At 43.9% G+C, this 15,170-nt stretch overlaps 1 protein-coding gene across 2 annotated transcripts in view; it reads left to right on the top strand.

Annotated features, from left to right (window-relative positions):
• Positions 1 to 15,170, top strand: part of svild (supervillin d) — a 150,090-nt gene that overhangs the window by 92,251 nt on the left and 42,669 nt on the right. For both annotated transcript variants that reach the window (XM_084165650.1, XM_084165649.1), the window contains 4 exons: positions 7,993 to 8,140; positions 8,383 to 8,466; positions 8,838 to 8,924; positions 9,396 to 9,579. In XM_084165650.1, the coding sequence (XP_084021776.1) occupies positions 7,993 to 8,140; positions 8,383 to 8,466; positions 8,838 to 8,924; positions 9,396 to 9,579 (503 nt within the window). The remainder of the gene's footprint in view (positions 1 to 7,992; positions 8,141 to 8,382; positions 8,467 to 8,837; positions 8,925 to 9,395; positions 9,580 to 15,170) is intronic.

Below are 15,170 nucleotides of genomic sequence, written 5' to 3' on the forward strand. Positions count from 1 at the left end.
GCCTCATGGGTGGAATGGTATTAATATGTTTAATAATTTCATAATTAATAAACATTATTATTTTTTTAAACGCCGTAAATCCAGTGTTAAAATGTCAAACGGTGTTGTTATATTTCAGTCTTCTGTGATGTATATAAAGTGTAATATTGGGATGCAAACTCAATGTTATACATTTCAACTCTACATCTGACATGGTACAGGTGTCTTCTTTTTTTTATGCCCATAACCTTGTGTGTGAGGTATATACTTTTATTTCAAAGTACACTATATATACAAAAGTATGTGGACACCCCTTCAAATGAGTGGATTAGGCTATTTCAGCCACAACCGTTGCTGACAGGTGTATAGAATCAAGCACACAGCCATGCAATCTCCATAGACAAACATTGGCAGTAGAATGGCCTTACTGAAGAGCTCAGTGACTTTCAACGTGGCACCGTCATAGGATGCCATCTTTCCAACAAGTCAGTTCGTTAAATGTATGCCCTGCTAGAGCTGCCCCGGTCAACTGTAAGTGCTGTTATTGTGAAGTGGAAACTTCTAGGAAAAATCAACGGCTCAGCCGCGAAGTGGTAGGCCACACAAGCTCAAAGAACGGGACCGCCGAGTGCTGAAGCGGGTAGCGCGTAACAATCGTCTGTCCTCGGTTGCAACACTCACTACAGAGTTACAAACTGCCTCTGTAAACAACATCAGCACAATAACTGTTCGTTGGGATCTTCATGAAATGAGTTTCCATTGTCGAGCAGCCGCGCACATGCCTAAGATCTCCATGTGCAATGCCAAGCGTCGGCTGGAGTGGTGTAAAGCTCACCGCCATTGGACTCTGGAGCAGTGGAAACGCGTTCTCTGGAGTGATGAATCACGCTTCACCGTCTGGCAGTCCGACAGACGAATTTGTGTTTGGCGGATGCCAGGAGAACGCTACCTGCCCGAATGCATAGTGCCAACTGTAAAGTTTGGTAGAGGAGGAATAATGGTCTGGGGCTGTTTTTCATGGTTCGGGCTAGGCCCCTTAGTTCCAGTGAAGGGAAATCTTAATGATACAGCATACAATGACATTCTAGACGATTCTGTGCTTCCAACTTTGTGGCAACAGTTTGGGGAAGGCCCTTTCCTGTTTCAGCATTACAATGCCCCGTGCACAAAGTGAGGTCCAAACAGAAATGGTTTGTGGAAGAACTTGACTGGCCTGCACAGAGCCCTGACCTCAACCCCATCGAAAACCTTTGGGATGAATTGGAACGCCGACTGTGAGCCAGGCCTAATCGCCCAACATCAGTGCCCGACCTCACTAATCCTCTTATGGCTGAATGGAAGCAAGTCCTCGCAGCAATGTTCCAACATCTAGTGGAAAGCCTTCCCAGAAGAGTGGAGGCTGTTATAGAAGCAAAGGGGGAACCAACTCCATATTAATGCCCATGATTTTTGACGAGCAGGTGTCCACATAATTTTGATCATGTAGTAGATTTTGTTTAAGACTACACTCTGTGTGACCCTGATTTTGCCCACTGCAGTAAATTAACCAACAATATGGTACTGTGTAGCCCTTTACAGTTACAGTATTTCAAAGCAAATTGTGTGTATGAGTGTGTATAGAGCTTCATGCCATGCGTTTGCATACCTCTGCATGTAAAATATGGGTGATTCCATGGGAAAGTCAACATAAGCATGTACCAATAAAGTTAATAAATTTCCAAATGAAACCACGTTCATAATTATCCTCAATATGTTGGAGTTCAGGCTTTATTTGATCAGTTAAAGTAGGAAATTGCATGGATTTTGAACATTACAGAGTAGTAGACCAACTCTCAAATAAGGCTTTTCAGTCTATCATATTTCAAGAGTTTTAGAGCAGGCTCACAGAGCTTGTATTTCCACTCACAGCTGTCCCCCCATGGCAATGTGTAGAATAGCAGGAAAATATTTTAAAACGGGCGGGGGCACTTGCTCAGATCTTTACACACATGTGTTTGTGTGTAAAAAAAAAAAAAAACTAATAATGAAATGTTAAAATACCTATCACATTACACATTCAGTAATGACAGCATTTGTTTTCCAAACTGTATGTTTTATTGCATAATTTGTAGTTTGTAATTTGCGAAAGGCAAACTGACAGCTACAACCAACCATAGACATATAATACATAGATGGCAGTTCCCATTCAAGTCAAGACTGGCAGCCATTGCTATAGTGTACCTTACATTTACGTCATTTAGCAGACACTCTCTTATCCAGAGCGACTTACAAATTGGTGCATTCAACTTATGATAGCCAGTGGGACAACCACTATTTTTTTTTTGGGGGGGTAGAAGGATTACTTTGATACTATTCCAGGTATTCCTTAAATAGGTAGGGTTTCAAGTGTCTCCGGAAGGTGGTCAGTGACTCCGCTGTCCTGGCGTCGTGGGGGAGCTTGTTCCACCATTGGGGTGCCAGAGCAGCGAATAGCTTTGACTGGGCTGAGTGGGAACTGTGCTTCTGTAGAGGTAGGGGGGCTAGCAGGCCAGAGGTGGATGAACGTAGTGCCCTCGTTTGGGTGTAGGGTCTGATAAGAGCCTGAAGGTAAGGAGGTGCCGTTCCCCTCACAGCTCCGTAGGCAAGCACCATGGCCTTGAGTTTAACAGTTACATTTCCAAGGTTAGAGGTTCCAAAACCAAAAACCTGTGCAACAAGCTGTTCCCCAGATAGAAGGAGTGATAGGAGTGGGAAAAAGGTGCTTGTGCATTGATAAGAACACCAAAGACTGTATTAACAATAATAAAGTAAAGATGCCACTTTTAAAATCCTATTTCTGTTTTGATTTCGGTACAAATGAAAATATGGCACTGACTCGCCCATGGATTAATGTTTCAGCACTTTCTCAATGAAGTGTTCAGCATTCGATTAGCCATGTGCGACATGCACAAGCAGTTACAAGCCTGCTATCAGCTGGTGGACAAACAATATCCACTGTTGTAGTACGGATGAAACCTGACCTTGAATGTGAAGCTGAAGCTGTCTAGCTTTATAAAAGCCTGAGTAGATCTAGCTTGCTTCGTAGTATACCACTCTGGAGTGTCTTTTTCAAACAAAAGCCCTCCAAAATATACTGACTTCATCCAGTGTCACGAAAAGTGGATTGGCAGTATAGGCACATTAATATGGTCTCATTTGCATATTTCAACAACAACAAATTATACACAAATGTTTTATTTGTCTACATTCAACTGGTAAAGGCTAATTTTGATATACACTACCAGTCAAGTTTGGACACACCTACAGTACTCATTCCAGGGTTTTTCTTTATTTTTACCAAAAAGGTGTTAAACGAATCAAAATATATTTGAGATTCTTCAAATAGCCACACTTTGCCTTCATGACAGCTTTGCACATTCTTGGCATTCTCTCAACTAGCTTCACCTGGAATGCTTTTCCAACAGTTTTGAGAGAGTTCCCACATTTGCTGAGCACTTGTTGGCTGCTTTTCCTTCTCTCTGCGGTCCGACTCATCCCAAACCATCTCAATTGGGTTGAGGTCGGGGGATTGTGGAGGCCAGGTCATCTGATGCAGCACTCCATCAGTCTCCTTACACAGCCTGGAGGTGTGTTGGGTCATTGTCCTGTTGAAAAGTTATACTCCCACTAAACCCAAACCAGATGGGATTTCATATCGCTGTAGAATGCTGTGGTAGCCATGTTGGTTAAGTGTGCCTTGAATTCTAAATAAATCACAGACTGTGTCACCCGCAAAGCACCCCCACACCATAACACCACCTCCTCCATGCTTTACGGTGGGAACTAAACATGCGGATATCATCCCTTCACCCACACCGCATATCACAAAGACACAGCAGTTGGAACCAAAAATCTCCAATTTGGACTCCAGACCAAAGGACACATTTCCACCGGTCTAATGTCCACTGCTCGTGTTTCTTGGCCAAAGCAGATCTCTTCTTATTATTGGTGTCCTTTAGTAGTGGTTTCTTAGCAGCAATTCGACCATGAAGGCCTGATTCACACAGTGTCCTCTGAAAAGTTGATGTTGAGATGTGTCTGTTGCCATAATATGGACTTGGTATTTACCAAATAGGGCTATCTTCTGTATACCCCCCCCCCCTCCCCTCCCCCCACACCTTGTCACAACACAACTGATTGGCTCAAATGCATTAAGAAGGAGGAAAGAAATTCCATAAATTAACTTTTAAGAAGGCACACCTGTTAATTGAAAAGCAATTGACTACCTCATGAAGCTGATTGAGAGAATGCCAATAGTGTGCAAAGCTGTCATCAAGGCAAAGGGTGGCTATTTGAATAATATATTTTCATTTGTTTAACACTTTTTTGGTTACTACATGATTCCATATGTGATATTTCATAGTTTTGATGTCTTCACTATTATTCTACAATGTAGAAAATTTTAAAAATAAAGAAAAACCCTGGAATGAGTAGGTGTGTCCAAACTTTTGACGGGTACTGTATATAATTTATATATAAAGACAAAACAATGACCTGTTAGTGTGTGGTGCCTGGTCTTGTATAGTATTCAGGCTACCTCTATTTATGCAATCCTAAGGTACTATGCCTTCTGCTCACATTTTAAAAACATTCCAAATGACAACAAATGTGTTATGATAGATTTTGATCAAGAAATCTTTAAGATTTGAATGTCTATTTCAGACCCTGTAACATCCATAACGGTCGTTTTTCCTCTCTAAAGTAAAAATGGAAATGACAATCTTTTCGAAATTATTGTTTTTGTAATCAACCAAGCCTTTCCTTCAAAATGGCTATCCATGTTTTGACCCAAGACTTTCAAACTCAGACCTTTTCTAATATGTTCAGGTGTGGGTCTGTCGAGCGTGGAGACGTGATGTTATATGGAGCCTTGGGGCCTGAAACCCTATCTCTTTTATGTCTGCATATAACACTTACTTATACTCACATAGACCGTTTAGCTGTCCGCTAAAGCTGAACTGTCTTAGTCATTCTGTTCATATTTATATTTATTATAATTCAATGTATATATATCTTGCTCTATTTATATGTAATATCAACTGTCTCAATAATCTAGATTGGGACCAATGCATTACCTACAGTTGAAGTCGGAAGTTTACATGCACTTAGGTTGAAGTCATTAAAACTCGTTTTTCAACCACTCCACAAATGTCTTGTTAACGAACTATAGTTTTGGCAAGTCGGTTAGGACATCTATTTTGTGGATGACACAAGTCATTTTTACAACAATTGTTTACAGACAGATTATTTCACTTATAATTCATTGTATCACAATTCCAGTGGGGGTCAGAAGTTTACATGAAAATTATGTCATGGCTTTAGAAGCTTCTGATAGGCTAATTGACATCATTTGAGTCAATTGGAGGTGTACCTGTGGATGTATTTCAAGGCCTACCTTAAAATTCAGTGCCTCTTTGCTTGACATCATGGGAAAATCTAAAGAAATCAGCCAAGACCTCAGAAAATAATTGTAGACCTCCACAAGTCAGGTTCATCCTTGGGAGCAATTTCCAAACGCCTGAAGGTACAACGTTCATCTGAACAAACCATAGTATGCAAGTATAAACACCATGGGACCACGCAGCCATCATACCGCTCAGGAAGGAGACGCGCTCTGTCTCCTAGAGATGAACGTACTTTGGTGCGAAAAGTACAAATCAATCCCAGAACAACAGCAATGGACCTTGTGAAGATGCTGGAGGAAACAGGTACAAAAGTATCTATATCCACAGTAAAACAAGTCCTATATCTACATAACTTGAAAGGCCGCTCAGCAAGGAAGAAGCCACTGCTCCAAAACCGCCATAAAAAAGCCAGACTATGGTTTGCAACTGCACATGGGGACAAAGATCGTACTTTTTGGAGAAATGTCCTCTGGTCGGATTAAACAAAAATAGAACTGTTTGGCCATAATGACCATTGTTATGTTTGGAGGAAAAAGGGGGTCAGCTTGCAAGCCGAAGAACACCATCCCAACCGTGAAGCACGGGGGTGGCAGCATCATGCTGTGGGGGTGCTTTGCTGCAGGAGGGACTGGTGCTCTTCACAAAATAGATGGCATCATGAAGAAGGAAAATTATGTGGATATATTGAAGCAACATCTCAAGACCTCAGTCAGGAAGTTAAAGCTTGGTCGCAAATGGGTATTCCAAATGGACAATGACCCCAAGCATACTTCCAAAGTTGTGGCAAAATGGCTTAAGGACAACAAAGTCAAGGTATTGGAGTGGCCATCACAAAGCCCTGACCTCAATCCTATAGAAAATGTGTGGGCAGAACTGAAAAAGTGTTTGCGAGCAAGGAGGCCTACAAACCTGACTCATTTACACCAGCTCTGTCAGGAGGAATGGGCCAAAATTCACCCAACTTATTGTGGGAAGCTTGTGGAAGGTTTGACCCAAGTTAAACAATTTAAAGGCAATGCTACCAAATACTAATTGAGTGTATGTAAACTTCTGACCCACTGGGAATGTGATGAAAGAAATAAAAGCTTAAATAAATCATTCTCTCTACTATTATTCTGACCTTTCACATTCTTAAAATAAAGTGCTGATCCTAACTGACCTAAGACAGGGAATTTTTACTAGGATTAAATGTCAGGAATTGCGAAAAACTGAGTTTAAATGTATTTGGCTAAGGTGTATGTAAACTTTCAACTTCAACTGTATCTACCTTACTCCAGTTTCCTGGACACATTAAGCCTAGTCCTGGACTAAGCAACATGCTCAAAAGGGGAATCTGTGTCTGGGATGCCGGCCCTATGTGTTTAGGTTGGTACTCTATTGTTGAATGTATCAGTGAGTCAGTAGGCTTAGTTACTTCCTAGTTGTCAGCTTAACAAAAACTCATGCAGACTTTGACAGGCCAGGTGGTTCTAGGAGTAGTCCTTTTGATCTATGTATGTGAAACAGATGATTCCCTTCTCCGCGTGGCGCTAGGCAACATTCCCTCGACGTTCATTCAATCATTGTAGCCTGTTTTATGTTTCACAATTTTCACAATTAGCGTTAACTCTCCCCAGAGTAAATTAGCAAGATGAAATATCACATTGTTGTTCTTTTCTAATGAGTAGACAACAATTGCCATTTTGAAACCATGCAGTCTCCCGAAAGGGAGTGTTTCACAGCTCACACACACACCGTTGTACTGTACTCAGCCATTGTAAATCAAGCCAAGGCCATAAAATGCATCACGTATATTTAGTGCTGGAATATAATGAATTACTGTGCAACAGCTCGTGGGACTGGTGCCTGGAAAAATTCCACAGTAATTCATTTTAATGGTGGAATTTAGGTGCAGAAACAGCAGTGGCAATGAAGGTTAGGAATCATGTTGGAAATAATAGAAGAGCGTTTGATAAAATTCATGAGTACACATTTGTTTTTCTACCGATGGGGGAAATGGGGTAGTGTAGCTCATAAGTTTCCTTAAGACCAATGTAGTTTCGGAAATGTTCCAATATGTCTTTGTGCTCTGTTCCTCTTTGTCTCTCTCGCTGTCTCTCTCTCTCTAACCCCCCCACCCCCTCTCTGTCTCTCTCGCTGTCTCTCTCTCTCTAACCCCCTCCCCACCCCCTCTCTGTCTCTCGCTGTCTCTCTCTCTCTAACCCCCACCCCCTCTCTGTCTCTCTCTTGCTCTCTCCCACACTCTTTGTCTCCAACGTTCAGCCGTAGAAATAGCCCAATATTCTCACAAAAATCCAGGTACGATGCTGTAACACGTGTCAACACATGCATTTGTAAAGTATGTCACGCTGCTTGCTTAGCGAGTGCCACTTCCTCCCGGTTCGGCCCATTCCTGGCACGAACTCGGGACCTCTACCTTGCCAGCACACGTGACTGCCTTCCTGAATCGTCTTACCAATCGGCGCCACGCGAAAGGCTAGCTATTCGCTGGCACAGGTCACACATCCCCATGTGCTACACATTCATTAGCCTATTTCTAACCTGTATCCCCTCTCCATCCCTCTCTCCTTCCTCTCCCTTCCCACATCAGAAGTCCAGTGCAGACGTGGAGACCAAGATGTCCCTGGCGGACAGGATGAAGATCCTGCAGGAGAAGGAGGAGGCATGGAAGAGCAGGGGGCGTGGCGCCGCCAACGACTCCACCCAGTTCACTGTGGCCGGGCGCATGGCCAAGAGAGGTCCGAGTCAGACATGCCCCCTTCTATCAGACAAACCCCTTATCACACCTATTGCTCCATACAATGGGCATGCTGCTCCACACACGCAGGCTGTTTTTATATGGGCTAATCCAATTGTATGTGGAGTGTGCTTAGAAAATGCAGCTTGGAAATACTATATTTAAGAGTATTTACTCACACTTCATATAAATTGCAGAAGGCCACTTTGACGTCAATATGACCCCAGTGTTCTTTCCCATCAGGTCTTGTGTCGGAGACTGGTAAAGAGGAGTCTCCCATTTCCCACATTAAGAAGTCCAGCGCCACGCCAGTCAAGCCACATGAAGGTATACTATGTTCTCCTTTTGATGATTTGATAGACTGTCTGGCCTAGTTTTGGATGGTCATATGTAGTCTAAACATTTTCAGTCAGAATTTTCTGGGGCACTTAAGGGATAGTGTGAAATTTTGGCAATTAAGCCGCCCTTTTTCTACTCGAGCCTATTCTATCTAGTGTTAGCGCAATGACTGGAAGACTACCAGAAGCATGGCAGGCTTAAGGGCATAATTGCCAAAATCTCACACTATCCCTTTAAACCTCTGCTTGCTATTTGAAGTACCATTTTCCTTGACTCCTAAACCTAGGAAACTAACCATACATCAAGTGACCTGTTGTCAAAATGGCCGTCTGTATGTTGTCATCTCTTTCGCTGAGCAGAAATCTCCACTCCGAGTGGCGTCAAGGTGGAAGGGGACAAGAGGCTGGACAAATTAGAGTCCTTCCTGGACAAGCTCCACAGTAAAGGTAAATCCCACACACTGACACTATTCGGTTTCACCATGGCCACATTTTTTGTTATGACACCTTTTAAAAATAAAGCCACTATCAGGTTTCTCCATAGGCACACTTTTTGTCATGACACCCTTTGCGCCATAGAACCTTGAAAATCGACAGACTCAACACACAATTCCCAATAAATAAGAACGTTTCTCTCTCCTATTGACTTCTGTCGGAATCTTCCTCACACTCGTAGGAGTTACAGGAAGTAACTGGAATTGCTTGTTGAATTTCTCGATGTTCAAACTTCTCTGACACATTGGCTTGCAGGGCTATAGCGCGATAATGGGTAAATTGCTAATGAATCCATAATGTGTCATACACAGGGGGTTTGTAGAAAACTAGACAGTGGTGGCCTTTTGATCTACAGTGGTAAGAGTTCAGTCAAACTGGTTGAATCCTGAAAGTTCTAATTTCCTGCTTTCTGTTTCTTGCCAGGGCTGGGGCACAGCCGGACTTCCACCATCGAGGTGACTGCCGAGACGGAGAAAGAGGTCATGACCCTGGACGACGAGGAGACGTTTGGCCGCTTTTACAAGCCTGTGTCGCCCACTGCCCGAGGTGCCGGCGTTACTGCGCTGACCGAGGAGGACCTCAGCGACCTTCAAGCCGACACGCCAAAGTACGGTTCAGTCTGTCAATGTAGCAATCTGCAAACTGTATGGGAATCAGTCCTGTTATGTTGAATATAGTTCTCATGGGGAGAATAAGTCAGGGAATTCCACTGGTCAATTTGATTAGATGAGTGTGCTGATCTACTAGAGTAGTTGGTACTTGAGGTGAGATTTGGAAACACTGTGTTAACATAAAAAAAATGTAGATAGTAGTTTTAGTTTAGTCTTTTTTCCCCAGATTCATTTAGGCAAATTGCTCTTCTTTATTAATTCCTACGAGCATGACTATACAGAACCTTCCATGACTATACAGAACCTTCCATGCCAATGTACTTTGAGATGTACTGTACAATTTCACTTGATCATTGTGGGGGCCATAGGCATTGATTGAAGCTCAATGTTAAATGCAAATCTCCCTACCATCATATCTAAGCCAATATGACACCAATCTTGATGAAAATTCGCAAATCAACTTGATTGGAGGTACACAACACACTCCCCGCCACTCGTCACGGCCGTTACCGAGAACCACCTACCGGATTTTTAAAAAGGGTTGTTAGCAATTGATTTTTAAGACTATTTCTTGCACCTACCTAGCTCAAATTCTAAACGTCGGATTAAAACGAGACTATAGCGTCCTTAAAGTTACCATTGGACTTTAAAAAATGCCAGATTTACCAAATGTGTAGGTGCGCAGTTTTTATAAAATGTATAATTTATCGCTCTCACATGCACATTTCCATCCGTTAAGAAACAACAATGTGCTACCTTTCTGTAGCATTTATGACAATGCAAAAAAAAAATAGCCGAAGCTTAGTTCTATAACATCGGGTCGGTTGCTCGGCAACAACACAGCTGCTTGCACCATGCTGCCAGTCATAAGAAGTGTATGCGAACAAACCTAGGCTACTGTATATAGCTAGAAATATGGCGGTATTCAAGCCGAGGTTAATCAATAAATGCAAACAGGTAACTAGCTAATGTTGAGTAGCTGAAGTTAGCTTGCTTGTACAAACTCCAGCAGCTAGCCTCTGTAGCTAGCTAACACCAGTCAGCTGAAAGCTAGCTAGCTAATGAACAGGTAAATAAAGGTAAACTAGCGAACGTCCTTGGCTGCTATGATAGCCAATTAACTTTAGCTAGCTAAGTAATCTTAGCCAACATAAGATTGTAACGTTAGCTAACATGTATGGCCAGTTCATGCACCAAAATAGCTCACAATAGAGATCTTACACAAAACATAACTAGTTAGTTACGTTAAGTTTAAAATCACCAAACTTTAGGAAACTGCCATGCTACTCACGTTCATTTGCATTGCACAGACCATATTTCAGACAGGACAAACACTGCTGTTATCTATGCTACATTTCCTCGAAGAACAACCAAGACCACACAAACCATAGCCGAGAAAACGAATTGTTTTGTTAAAAAACAGTAAGCTAGTTATGAACCGCATATAGTTAATGGTGGAACCCCAAACGCACACCTTAGTTGTGCATGCTAGCATCAATTTACCAGACTCGACTGACAGCATTACTGTTTCAAACATGTAGAATAAATTCCAGCTCCGGCATAAACTCTCTCTCCTGCTGTCTTGTCATTATTATAATCCACATTTGTGCTTACTGATCAACAGTGTCAAGTTACTTTTCAGTGTGTTCAAGTAAAATCTGAAGTCGCCATGCACAAGTGAAAAGTAGTCAGGGGGGTGCACGAGGGTAAAATAACAACATCATAATAACTCCTAACGCTAACCTTAACCCCTAGCCTAGTTAACATTAGCCACCTAGCTAACGTTAGCAACAACAAATTGGAATTCGTCACACAATACGTATTGGAAATTCATAACATATTGTACGAATTGAAATTCATAACATATCATACGAATTGCAATTCATAACGTGTCATACAAATTGTAATATGTAACATATCATGCGAAATAGATTATGGAAAGCCACAAATTAAAACATACCATACATATCATACGAAATGTTATGAGATCAGGTTGCCGCACAGCCAGCCAGCAACGTGCAGTCAAAAGAAAAGGAAATTAATGCTACTTGATTAAATGTTTGTTTTCACCAAATAAGTTAAATAAACATGCAATTACGCTTCCAGACATTTAAATAGTATGTTGAAGTCATTTATTAAGAATTGTTGAAGTCATTTATTAAGAATTTATTATGTAATTGTTAGTGTTCCCGCTTGTGGATTAGAACATTGCAGGTTCGACTCCTGGAGGAGATATTTTGACCATTCTTTCGTTAAACCTCTTAGATGTAAAGTCCCCGGTTTAGTGGACCTGCGTGGTTCTGGTACCGGTTCCGACCAATATTTTCGCTTATAAATCGATCTATGGACACCGTACTCTCCTTCTCCGCTCTTCTTGGCATTTTAATCCACGTGTGTTCTTCTTCAGTGGGGTTTATCAGTGGTTGGCATCCAACGTTATGGTGCATTACCGCCAGAGACAGGGAGAATCTAAATCCTACCTACCAGCTGCTTTGCTCTTAAAAAAGATAACAAAATATTTGACATTATGACGTTCTACTCAATATACTCTTTAAACTCATTTGCTGTATCCGCTTCTTCCTCATACCAGATCTCATCCTCTCTCTTTCCCTGTGATACTGCCCACACTGTAGCAATACATGCTCCATGGTCTCTGTTTCCTGACAATAATCACACTTTCCTGTTGGATGCTTTCCTATCACATTTAATGTCTCATTCAACTGACAGTGTCCCACCCTTAATCTTATAAAAATAGCCTCCTCTCTTCTGTCCCTTCCTGCCGTCCTCCCCGACTTTCCTCTGTACTTGAAATAAATGCCTTCCCTTATTATCTCTATTCCACTGCTCCTGCCATCTCTGCACCATCACTGTATATATCAGTCTTTTTGCCTTGCTCATTGAAACTTCAACGTCAACATCCCCACTACTAAGTGCACTAATACCTGTCACGGTCGAGGTAAGGAGTAGACCAAGGCGCAGCGTGATGAACAAACATGACTTTAATTAGTTAAAGCGTCAAAATACAAAACAAAACACGACTCGTGATGTCCACGGTATCAATGACCGAACACGGAACAAAAACCCACAACCACAAAGGGAAAACATACAGTTTAAATATGGCTCCCAATCAGAGACAACCAGCCAACAGCTGACACTCGTTGCCTCTGATTGGGAGTCACTCAGGCAAACATAGAATACAACAAACTAGAATGAACACCAACATAGAAATACACACATAGAAATGAACACACCCTGGCTCAACATAATGAGTCCCAGAGCCAGGGTGTGACAGTACCCCCCCCCTAAAGGCGCGGACTGCGACCGCGCCTCAACTAAACAAACCAGGGGAGGGCTGGGCGGGCATACCTCCTCGGCGGCGGTTCTGGCTCCGGCCTTGACCACCACCCTCCAATACACCCCCCATAGCGCCACTGATCCAGTCTGGCCCCGCCGGCTGGAGCAGGACTGGACTTAACAGGAGCGGTCCTTACCAGGCTGTCGACTCGCACCCCTGGCTTGGTGCGTGGAGGAGGAACGGACCTTACCAGGCTGACGACTCGCACCCCTGGCTTGGTGCGTGGAGGAGGAACAGGCCTTACCAGGCTGACGACGCGCACCCCTGGCTTTGTGCGTGGAGGAGGAACGGGCCTTACCAGGCTGACGACTCGCACCCCTGGCTTGGTGCGTGGAAGAGGGACGGGCCTTACCAGGCTGACGACTCGCACCCCTGGCTTTGTGCGTGGAGGAGGAACGGGCCTTACCAGGCTGACGACTCGCACCCCTGGCTTGGTGCGTGGAAGAGGGACGGGCCTTACCAGGCTGACGACTCGCACCCCTGGCTTAGTGCGAGTGGCAGGAACAGGCCGGGTCGGGCTGGCGACGCGCACCGTAGACTTGGTGCGGGTGGCAGGAACAGGCCGGACCGGGCTGGCGACGCGCACCGTAGGTTTGCTGCGAGTGGCAGGAACAGGCCGGGTCGGGCTGGCGACGCGCACCGTAGACTTGGTGCGGGTGGCAGGAACAGGCCGTACCGGGCTGGCGACGCGCACCGTAGGTTTAGTGCGTGGAGCAGGTACAGGCCGGGCTGGGCTGTCGACGCACACCGTAGGCTTGGTGCGTGGAGCAGGGACAGGCCGGGCTGGGCTGTCGACGCACACCGTAGGCTTGGTGCGTGGAGCAGGGACAGGCCGGACTGGGCTGGCGACGCACACCGTAGGCTTGGTGCGTGGAGCAGGGACAGGCCGAACCGGGCTGTGGAGACGGATAGGAGGCCTGGAGTGAAGAGCGGCCACCACCCGTCCTGGCTGAATGCCTACCCTCACACACTCTGTGTGAGGCATCCGCACAGGACGTACAGGGCGGTGTACCCCTGGCCTGGTGGCCTTCTGGATCTGCCCCCTTTTCTCCTCCGTCAGCCCCGTCGTCCATGCCGTGTGCCCCCCCCCTAAAAAATTTCTGGGGTTGCCTCACGACCGTCCGACGACGACCCTGATCACGCCTCCACCGTCTCTTCTCCCGGCGCTTCCTCCCATGTCCAGCCCAAGAGCTGCCCCTGGACACGCTGCTTGGTCGTTGCATGGTGGGTTTTTCTGTCACGGTCGAGGTAAGGAGTAGACCAAGGCGCAGCGTGATGAACAAACATGACTTTAATTAGTTAAAGCGTCAAAATACAAAACAAAACACGACTCGTGACGTCCACGGTATCAATGACCGAACACGGAACAAAAACCCACAAACACAAAGGGAAAACATACAGTTTAAATATGGCTCCCAATCAGAGACAACCAGCCAACAGCTGACACTCGTTTCCTCTGATTGGGAGTCACTCAGGCAAACATAGAATACAACAAACTAGAATGAACACCAACATAGAAATACACACATAGAAATGAACACACCCTGGCTCAACATAATGAGTCCCAGAGCCAGGGTGTGACAATACCTCTACCATGTGTTGGATATTTTTTTAACTCTGCCGTGCACACCTGTGTGAAGCTAGCCACAGTAAGGATTAGCCACAATAATGGAATTTGCGGTTCGCCTTCATAATAAAAGTGAGTCAAACTGATACAAATGTGGAATAATGCCATATTTAGAGTAGATAATGCTAGACAAGGTCAGAATGTTGAACAGCCCTTAGCCATGGTATATTGGTCATATACCACACCCCCTCGGCCCTTATTGCTTAATTATAATGTTGTATAATAATTTTGCATAATCACCTTCTGGTGTAAAAAACATGGAAATTAAAAAACTAAAAACAATGTTTTATGTGAGAATAGGTATTGGTCTGAAGCCGAAAAAGAAAGGAAATTCACAAATGTGTATTATTGTTGCGTCACCATCTTTATTGCAAAAAGAAATACAAGTACAAACAACTTTAAGCTACATATTATTTTGACAGAGGTAATGAACTGGCCATTATTCAGCACCGCAATTGATAAAACAGCATCATGTTTGAAACAAATGGTTCTGAACATAATTCAGTATTACACAGCTGACAGTTACAGAAATCAGGAATGCAGACAGGCTCTATCGATCTGCGCTACTGTGTCCAACACACAACCAACTGTTATGTTTGGCACCT

This window comes from Coregonus lavaretus (assembly GCF_964263955.1).
Source record: "Coregonus lavaretus genome assembly, chromosome: 1".
NCBI lineage: Eukaryota > Metazoa > Chordata > Actinopteri > Salmoniformes > Salmonidae > Coregonus > Coregonus lavaretus.